Here is a 10,174-nt window from a genome sequence, read left to right as displayed (position 1 = left end):
CCAGCGTGTGTGGCAGGAGCTGCCGTACCTGGCACCGTCCGAGGTTTAACCCTGCCCTGGTGCCACTTCCATTTGCAGTGGGGAATCGACTAGTGGCAAATTCCACAGATCTGGAGAAATATAGCAAAATTTTTTTCTAGAAGGTGCAGCTTTTTCAGACGGTTTTGTATGACCGTACCGTTCCTCTTAAGTCATGACTCAGTACTGGCTTAAAAGTGTCCGTGAGGGTTATTCAAATGGTTATTCAGGCTGCTCTCTTGAGAAGGGTCAGAGGTTCAAATCAACCTGCCGGTACTCCTTAATTTGCAGATAATCCCACTTCCCTGTGTTGTGTAGGGTTTTATTCCAGCGTGGGAGAGCTGGCCTCAGCCCTTCCAGCCCCGGCGAGCGGCCACCACCCCTCCGTGCCCGCTGGAAGGGGAGGTGAGCCGACGTGGGGATGCCCATAAACATACTGACAGGAAGCAACAACTCCTGTCCCCTCGGTTTGTCAAAGGGCAGGTGACTTTCTGCAGCTCTTAGGACAGAGGTTTAAAGGGCAAGTAGACAGCAGGAGGGTGTGCTGTGAAGGAGCTGGGTTCTGCTGGTAGAATGGACCCTGAGATCCTTTAGGAACTAAAGGGCTCTGTTAAAGGCAGCCTGTAGCACCCAGATGAAGTTGTTGTTAAGATTATCATTTTCACAGAGAACCGTGGATGGCGTCGGTCCCAGATCTTTCTAATACTCATGATTTCCTGAAATCGCCCCCTCTTATTTTTTCTTTTTTTTTTTAAGGAGCCTCGATGTCTGGATTGGATTCAATGATTTTGCAAGCCCTGGAGCTCAGCAAAGAGGTGAAGGATTTAACCTGGAGAGCTGTCAGAACTGGCTCCCAGGAGAACCCCATCCATCCAACGCTGACCACTGTGTCCGGATGGGTCCAACGGGTCAGTGTAACACCGACCTGTGCATGGCCAAGCACAGCTACGTCTGCGAGTACAAGCCAGAAGGTGGGCTCTGCTTCCCTCCTGCTGACACGGTGGGCGGGCGGGTGTCCTGAGGGAAGATAGGGCTGTATGGAGGGGGGGTCATCCAGAACGTTGCCTCAGATCAAGTGGAACTGGCAACAACCAGCAACAGGGGTTTGTGGTGGACATGGCGTCGCTGGGTTAGCAGTTGGACTCGATTTTAAAGATCTTTTTTGACCTGAATGATTTTGGGATTCTATGACAACCACAGTGTTCCCAGCAGAGGCTTGACTGCTAAACTTTCAGAAACCTCGCCTCAGCCCAAAGGGAAGAGTTTGTCCCACTCCGATCTTTGCCATCAGGAGAAGTAGAGAGAGGAGCAGAGTCCCGAGGCAGAGCTGTGAAAATAGCTTTTCTCTTGTACTTGAGCAGTCTCTGCTGCTGCCAGGATCTGAGGCCGTGGTGCTGCCTTGGTGACTCCTTCTGTCCTTCTGTGGCATCTTGTAGTTCGTGAGATGTTGGGGTCTTGTGACTTACAAGACTGTAGGGCCTTGGAGATCATTAGGTGAGCTTTGTATGGTGTGTGCTGGGCAGCCTGGTGTTTATGCAGCCTCCTCCGATCTCCTGGAGTGGTGCAGGATGTAAGGAAGAGAAGCAGAAGGCACCTGGAATATGGGAGAAGATGTAGTTAAGAAGCCATTGCTAGGGAGAGAGCCCATCAGCCCTGGTAGGAGGGAGGCTCAGATGGTTGTGCTCTGGCCCCAGGGCCTGACCTGGCTGTGAATGAGCCCAAGGTGTTTGCCCCTGGTGGAAACCAGCTGGTCCTGGCCACCTTTCCCATGAAGTCCAGGGGGCCAGGGAGGTTGGGGAGTGTACCTTGTGCTCAAAAATTTGTTGCAAATCAGGGAGCGTTGGAAGGGAGAAGTATTTGCAGAGCTCCTAGAATTCAAAATTGCTGAGAACTGCAGATGTGAACGTCATTTGTGCAGGGTAAGAAAGAAATCAAAACACCTGGAAGAGGAAGAAGAAGGAAGCTCCAGTAAAGCTGGAGCTGCAGATTCCTGGGAGGTCCAAGCTCTCTCCAAGCGTGGTGCGAGCAGGCGTGAGCAGGGTGGGGGGAAGAGCTTCAGGCCTTGTCATGGGCTTTGTTCACGTATTTCCTTTGTAAACAGGAGTTCTTTTAAATGCCGAAAACTTCTTTGTGGGTGACCCGATGTTTGACACACGTGAGGCGGTGCAGAACGTGACAGAGGCCGTCCTGCCGGCCGGGTGGCAACCTGCAGAGGTAAGGAGGGTTTGCTCGTCCCACAGCTGCTGAGGGAGCCCAGGGAGACACAGGAGGTGACAGCTGGTTTTGTTTCGCAGGTGATGGTGTTCCCTGAGCTGGCATTCAGGCACGAAGGATATTTGACTGCCCTGGAGTTTGTGACACAGGAGCTGCATCAGCCTGTTCAAGTGAAGTTCCAGGTGCACAGACCGATAATTGGAGAAGGTGAGGAATTTCCTCTCAGCGCTCATGGGGGTGTTAGAGCTGATGCCCTCGGGGCTGTGGCAAACTGTGCATGTGTGTGGTCTTCATGTGGCCCCTCTGTGCCGAAAGCAGACGCTTTGAAGCCTTAAAGGCTGAGAGATTTGGTTCTGGTTTTGGAGGAGACTAAAGTGCAAAATCTGCAGGTATGATTGGACAACTTGAGGTTGCCTTGGAGAAGCGGTTGTCCTGGAGAAACTGATAAGAGGGAGAAAGCTGTCTCAATTCATGAAGAAAATGTGAGTGTAAGGAACACGCATAGAAGTGGATTAATCTTCTGAGCTGTATTTTTGTACTTTGGGAAGACATGACGTGTCAAATGGGAATGTGTTTTGGTCCGTCTGGCCCCGCAGGTTAACAAGGAAGAACATTTTCCTGAGACCATTTCTTCCTGACGGATGAGATAATCTAATAAGGCTTTTATTCCTTGTACAACAGCTCAATAGTCACAGTCTTGGCAACAATTAATGTTGCAGCAGAATGTTTGCTGCAGCCATAGGGTTGGCTGGTTCCAAAAGGATATTCTTGACACTGAAAAGCTGATGCTTTGACGTGGAAACATGAACTTAAGAAGAGTTGCTTAATGTGTTGTCGGTGTCAGAGCCAGCTCTGCTTTTGCTTGGACTCACTTTCATTTGAACACAGATGTTAGATTGCAAATTGGTGTGTTCTCACTGGAAACAAGACTAACTTTGCTTTTAATGATCTTCGTGCTTTGGTGAACTTTTTGAGTGAAACAGGACACTTGTGTTGTGTAGCGCTAGGCTGCGTGCGTTGCAGCTTTTACTAAAAGTGGAGCCATCATCAGTCAAAGTGGAAAAAAACGGTGATTTCGGAGCAAAGGAGAAGTGCAGTAGAGGTGTTACTTGTCAGAATGGTGAGTGTTGCTTTCCCTTTCACTTCTTCCAGACTACGAGGAAGGAAAAAACACGACAGAGCCGTTCCGCGCTGCTCAGGATGATGGGAACTGGACGCTAACTGAATGTCCTCCTAGTTTCCAGTGGTGTCATTTGACTAATCTGTGCTCGTCACCAGATGACTGCTGCAACGCAACCGAGTGTGCCAACAGTTCTCTTGCCAGCAGCCCTACCCCCGTTCCCCTTCAGCACAACGAAAGCCAGCTCAGCTATGAACTCATCAAAGAATTTCTCTTCACGATACCAGCTGGCCCTTCCTCCCAGTATCAGGTCAGTGTTTATTAGCTGCTGTAACCAGTGAGTGGGTGAGGCAGTTTTCTTCTGAGTGCTTTCAGTACATAGAGAATTGTTCCCGATTTGCAGAAGAGGGTACTGAAGCCCATTCAAATGAAATTACTTGCCCGGTGTCACACGTGCCACCACCTTCCGTCTTCTAAGCCCTGGAGTCTCTGCAATAACGTGTTGTGATAGCCCAGTTGGTGTGTGCAGATTCCCTGGGCCGTTCCCAGTGTCCTTACGCAGCGAAGATAGAGCATAAAGGTGACTTCTGTGTTAGCACATTTCATTTGGAGCAGCCAAGGAGAGTGAAGTGGTGAAATGTCTCTCCCCGCTGTGTTTGGACCTGCGGCTTTTCTGTTGGCTTCCACTTGGCAGGGAATCCAGCTGTCTTGCCCAGGCAAGAGTTAGGTGCTGAGTGCTCTTAACTTGAGGCATTAAACCAAAACCCTCTCCTCTCTCCACAGGTCGCATTCAGAAAAGAAAATATTTTTGTCCAGGCTGAGGATATCTTCAGTATCCAGCACAACGCAGGCCCGGGCTTACTCCTGCAGTGCCAACCAAGCGCCACATCCCCCTACAGAACAAATGTCTTAAGCACAAACTCTTCCGAGTGGGCGCTTGGCCTCTCCGACGCCTTCATCGATGCCACCTGGATAAACGATACCGTTTGCTCTCTCCGAGTTCGTTACGCCCAGGAGCAGCTGGTCCCGGTGATCAACCTCCACAACACGGGGCTGGAGCATCCGGGTCGCTACACGGTCAGAGCCAACGTGGACAACGGGGTCTTCAGCGCCAACCTATCCTGCAGTTTCTGGGTGGCCTCCTGGGTGTCAGGCTTGCGTGTCATTCACCCTGCTCCTCAGAACGGCAGGGTCTACCTGCCCACCAACCACACCACCCTGGTCGTCAAACTTTCCTCAGGGGTAAACGCGACGGCTCGCTGGCTGGGGGGCAACCACACCTTCCCTTTCGAACCCCCCCCTCCCCTTCCGGGGGGTCCTGCCCGGCCGCCGTGGCACCGCCGCCGGCGGACTGTGCCAGGGAGACCAACGACACCTGGTTCGCTGTGGTCAGCCTGAGTGGCCTCAGGGAGGGGTTGAGCACCCATGTTCTCGTCGCGGAGAACGCCGTGAGCTCCCAGAACATCACCGTCACGATCAAAGTGGAGGAGCCCATCCGCGGGCTGCGGGCCACCCCGGACCCTGAGAGCAGAGTCCTGCTAAACACCCGAGTGGTGAGTGAGCACTGCTGCTTTTCATTCACCAGGAGCAGCTTTTTCGGTGTGGGTTTGGCTCACCACGAGGGCTGGGGCTCGGCTCCGTGCTGGCCGGGCACAGCACCGCTTGCTGCTAAGCACCAGCTCCCGGCCATGCGGGCAGCGCCGCTGCGGACGCGGGCATGCGGCACAAAGCACGGCTGCTTGCCAGCAGGAAGGCAGCTCAGCTCGCCTGCACCTTCTCTTTAATTCCCTCGGAGGTAAGGCAGCACCTCCTGCGAGGGAGCTGCTGGCTTTGCAGCTCTACAGAAAACCGGGGTTGGTATGAAAGGACAGCATTCACCTTCTTTTAGCTCATGAAGGTAGTTATTCATTAAGGTGTTTAGATTTGCTGTATGAAATCCTTACCTCAGCTGGCTGAAACTATAATAATGTTTCATCCATCCGTCACAGTCTTGGAGTTACTCTGGTGTTGGCAGTTGGTTTGTTTTTTTCTCCAATCTCCTGTCCCGAGAGCTACAGCCGAGCCCTAGGAACCTGTTTGATAACTGCCCCTGGGTATCTGTGAAATGCTCTGTTCAACCTCTGGCTGCTTACGGCAGAACCCTGTGCCTGCAATGCCTGTTGGTCTCACCCTTCTCAGCTGCCACGGTCTGTTCAGGAGGGGCTCTAGGGGTGGGGAGGGAGCCTGCCCTGGCCGGTGCAGGTCACCTATTTCAGCCTTTGGGTCTGCACCATCGGTGGACAAGGGTCAGAGGCTCAGGTTATGGGTGTAGCTAAAGCTGAATTGTTCCTGCAAAGATATCTGGAAGGCTTTTAGCCAGCAAGAAAGGGACCTGATCAGAAGAGCAGAGCACTAGGGCGTGGGAACAGGCAGTGTGGGTTCTGCTCCCTCCTCTGCTCTCGGTTTATGGAGCCAGGGCCGGTATTCCTGTCAGCAGCAAAGCCACAGATGATCTTGCACCTCTGTGCCATACTCTGAGGTGCCGTCCTTACAGGTGTGTGATGCCTCCCAGTCTGGCTCTGCTCCCTCTCCAAGTCAGCTGGAGATCTCCTGGGAAGCACTGTGCCTGCTTTTCTCTTGCACTAGTGTGAAATGTTCTCATGCCTTTCAGAGCTACATCCCTGTGATGGAAGCTGGGTCAGATGTGACTTTCCGATGGACAGTAGATGATAAGCCATCTTTCACTTTTTACAATGTTGTCTTCAACGTTATCTACCAAAGCCCAGCTGTGTACAAGCTTTCGGTAAGCCAAGGCCTTTCCCGTGATACCATTTCCATCCTGGGTTTCCATCTCATCCTGCAAACTAAGTGGGAAAAGCAGCAGGGAGAGGAGAAGGCAGAGTTGAGTTGAGGAGGTTTTCACTGTGCTCCTAACGACCTCGTCTGCTATTTCTCACTGAGCTGCTCTTGCAAATGCAAATAACGAAGTTTCTTCCTGTTCTTTCATTACAGCTGACTTTGTTTTCCTTGTCTTTGCTTTCTCCTCTTTTTCTCCATTCTCTCCTTTCTGTTCATGGAGTATCTGTCCTTACTCCTCCTCGGCAGGAACGAGGCAGGGAGCCCCGCTGCAGGGTCCTGGCCTCCACTTTGGCTGGTGGGAGATGGGGATTGAGAATGGGCAGAGGCAGCGACTTCCACAGAATCATGGAATGGCCAAGGTTGGAAGGGACCTTGAAGATGATCTCGTTCCAACCTCCTGCTGTGGGCAGGGACACCTCTCTCCCACCAACCCAGGTTCCTCCAAGCCCCGTCCAACCTGGCCTTGGACACTTCCAGGGATGGGGCATCCCCACCCTCCTTGGGCAACCTATGCCAGAGCTTCACCACTCTCACAGGGAAGAATTTCTTCCTTATATCTAATCTAAACCTATCCTCTTGCAGTTTCAGGCCACTGCCCCTTGTCTTATCACTACAGGCCCTTGTAAAACGCCAGGACACAAGCTCTTCTGAGGCATGACCTCAGGAGAAGGACGGAGTGGAGAGTCTGAGCAGAGGGAGGTGTCTGTTGTGGAACAGTTTCTCCTGGGACAGAACATCTTCCAGTATCGTGCTGTGTGCTGCCACGTGGAGTCCTAGTCTGGCCCCAAGCTGCTTGATGGGTTTGCAGTGTTAACTGCTGGCTCCCCGGAGGGACAGCAGCCCTAGCTCAGAGGGCACGCGAGCACTAATTTGCTTGGTGCAGCACTATGCTGAGTAGCACTAATTTGCTGGGTGAAGCACTGTGCTGACGAGCCTGGATTGCTTTTACTTACGGAGTTGACAAGGTGGCATTAGTCTGGGGTCCTCTGGGTTTGGTGTCACAGATCCACAGAAGCCTGGACACAAACTGCTTTTATCTGTTGGGGTGGGAGGTCTCTATTTGACTGGATTTGAAGGATCCCTTCTGTCGACAGCTCAGCTCTCCTGCAGGTGAGGAGGTGGCAAGATGTTTCATCATTAGGTACCATATCAGTGTGACGTGCCTCAATAATCTTGAGGATCCTGCTCTACTTCTGTCATGTGTCTTCAGTCCCTTGCCTGTCCGTTTACTCTTCCCCTCCTCTGCCCAACTTTACTCTCCCTCCCTACGCCCACTACACCCAGGGTGCTGGACCTGCTCCTGGTGTGCTTGGTTTTATGAGTCTCTCCCATCCCCACTCTGTGCTTGGAGCCACTCATCTGCCACTGTCCTAAGGAAGCTGGGTGGCTGTTGCCCCCTTGGTGGCAGCGAGTGCCTGGGCTCAGCAGCTGGACGCAGTGCGAGGGGCCCGTCGGAGCAGGCAAAAGGGTAACTGGCAAGTTCAGAGCCAGAGGAGTCTTGGGATGAGAAGCTCTCCTTGCCCTCTTGCTGTAGAACCAGTCCTTTCTTGGACTGAGTTTAGCAGTGGAGATGTGGTGGTTCCAGCAAGGGGTACCTTCCCCAGGCAGGTGACCTGCCCATTTGTGCTGCTTTCCGGTCCTGGCGCTGCCTCCTTGTCCCACAGAGTGCTTTTCCCTGCCCTAACCTGCTCGCCTGCCTGTTGGGACACCTTCAGTCCAGTGGAGCCCCACTCTCAGGAGAGGGCAGCCCAGCACGGAGATCCCAAATGCATTCTTTGTCCCACTGTCCTTCCCAGCTCACCGCCTCCAACCACGTCAGTAACTTTACGGTGAATTACAATGTCACAGTGGAGATGATGAATAAGATGAAGAACCTGACTGTGTTGGGTGTCCTGCCAGTCCTCCCTCAGAACAGCACCGTGGAGCTTACAGCAAGAGTTCAGGTTGATTCAGCTGTGGATGCTCTGTTCCTGTGAGTCCTTTGCAAGTTGCCCAAACTTAGGATCCTACTTTGCACAGCTTTCCAGTCTTGCATCTTCTATTTCTTTTCCCAGGGCTGGCTGATGTCAGATGGCCCGTTTCTCAGCTGCTGTCTAGTTAATTTGAAATCCCTGCAGATTCAGTCACACTGACTGAGACCTATAGTTCAGGCTGGAAGACTTTCCTTTTAAAGGATTGCAACGTTGCTTTAACACTGGGGTCCTCCTCTTTTTACAAATGCTGTTCTCCTCTCACAGCGACAATTCTGCAGCATTGGGCACAGCTACTGCTTTGATACCTGACATTTTACTTCCTGCGGTTTTTTCTGGAAGCCCCAGGCCTGAGCCTGAAAGGCAGCCCTAGGCCAGGCCAGGGTTCTTCTGGGATTCCTGTGCTTGCCCTGTTGTGCAGTGTAACTTGGTTTGCGTGTTTCTTCAGGTGGGATTTTGGAGATGGTGTCCAGGAGACCTACCTCTTCAAACCTCCTTACAACAAGTCTTTCCTTGTTCCTGATCCCAGTGTCCACGAGGTTGTGATTGAGCACAATGTTTCACACGTCTATCAAGACCCAGGTATGCCCAGGATGGTTCTTTGGGGAAGAAGGGGATCAGGTATTTTTGTTGCGAGGGGGCTACAAAGCACCTTCAAATAAAACAATGGCTTGAAAGTCGTCACCTTGTTCTGGAGCAAACAGCTGGAGTGAGTGGAAGTCTCCAGCTATTGCCGTCATCTATAACTCTGTTCCTGAAAGTCTGGCCAAGCTGTAGGAAGCAGGTCCACCACACACAGTCCCTTTTTTGGGCAGTCTCAGCAGACAGACAGTGGCAGGCGAGCTCCGTGCTGGTGGGAGGGGGGCTAGGGAGCGTTACTGCGAGCAGCAGGAAGGAGGGTCTGTTTTGCAAGCGAACAGAAAGAAAATCTCTCTGGCTTCTTTCTTGGTGTTTGGGCCTCACGCACAGGGCCTGGTTGTAATTCCTGGATGGGAGGAGGGAAGCCCAGGGTGTGAGCAGTGCAGGAGCCTGTGTCCTGTCACACTCCACAGCACTGAGCAAGCTGTTGCACAAGCATGTCCTCACCACTGGTCTTTTTCTACTCTCTTCCAATGCAGGAGAATATGCCTTGGTGGTTCTTGTGTCAAACCAGTTTGAGAACCTCACCCACTTGACCCCGGTTCACGTCCACAGTTGCCTGATTGATGTGAAGATGGAAATAGGGGAGGATGTTTTAGTTGTGAGCCATCCGGTCACCTTCAGAGCCAATCCGTTGCCGTCTCCTTACGGCGTTGTGTACACCTGGGACTTTGGGGACGGGTCCTCGCTGTTCACAGAGAGCCAGTCCATGGTCACGCACAGCTACCCCAGGAGAGGGGTGTACAATGTCACCGTGACGGCCAACAATACCATAAGCAGCGTGGAGACAGTCGAGTGCTACCAAGTGTTTGAAGAGATCACTGGGCTCCGCGTCTCCGCGGATGAGGCAGCAGAGCTGGGGGCATCTGTGACCCTTAATGCTTCGGTGCAGACGGGGGACAGTATCACCTGGATATTCGATATGGGGGACGGGACGGTGCTGAGGAGTCCGGTGCCAGTGGTGGAACATGTGTACATAAAGGACATCAACTGCACTGTGAATGTGACGGCTGTGAATCCGGTGAACGCCGTCTCCCAAACTGTGCCGGTTCGGATATTTGTCCTGGAAGTACTCAAAATAGAGCCCGCTTCCTGCATCCTCGAGCACCCAGACGTGCAGCTCACTGCTTACGTCACGGGGAATCCTGATGAGTACATCTTCGATTGGACTTTTGGAGACGGCTCGTCTAATGTCACGGTCACTGGGGACCCTGTGGTGATGCACAACTTCACCCGAAGCGGGACGTTCCCCCTCTCGCTGACCCTCTCGAGCAGGTTTAACAAGGCGCACTACTTCACCAGCGTCTGTGTGGAGCCGGAGATAGTCAATGTCACCCTCCTTCCTTCCAAGAAGTTCGTGAGGCTTGGGGAAGAG

At 52.6% G+C, this 10,174-nt stretch overlaps 1 protein-coding gene across 1 annotated transcript in view; it reads left to right on the top strand.

Annotated features, from left to right (window-relative positions):
- The window catches only part of PKD1 (polycystic kidney disease 1 (autosomal dominant)), a gene marked incomplete at both ends in the record, with an annotated part of 48,959 nt that overhangs the window by 7,412 nt on the left and 31,373 nt on the right, over positions 1-10,174 (top strand). Inside the window, 10 exon segments of the mRNA XM_009871555.1 lie at positions 775-989; positions 2,120-2,232; positions 2,313-2,439; positions 3,385-3,662; positions 4,136-4,666; positions 4,669-4,905; positions 6,003-6,134; positions 7,987-8,162; positions 8,609-8,742; positions 9,279-10,174. The exon segment at positions 9,279-10,174 is cut by the window's right edge and continues 21 nt beyond it. Of these exon segments, the coding sequence (XP_009869857.1) occupies positions 775-989; positions 2,120-2,232; positions 2,313-2,439; positions 3,385-3,662; positions 4,136-4,666; positions 4,669-4,905; positions 6,003-6,134; positions 7,987-8,162; positions 8,609-8,742; positions 9,279-10,174 (2,839 nt within the window).

Source organism: Apaloderma vittatum, unplaced genomic scaffold (assembly GCF_000703405.1).
Source record: "Apaloderma vittatum isolate BGI_N311 unplaced genomic scaffold, ASM70340v1 scaffold29346, whole genome shotgun sequence".
In the NCBI taxonomy this organism is placed as follows: Eukaryota; Metazoa; Chordata; class Aves; order Trogoniformes; family Trogonidae; genus Apaloderma; species Apaloderma vittatum.
Note: the sequence above shows the minus strand (reverse complement) of the source record. Positions and strands in the feature narration are given on the sequence as shown.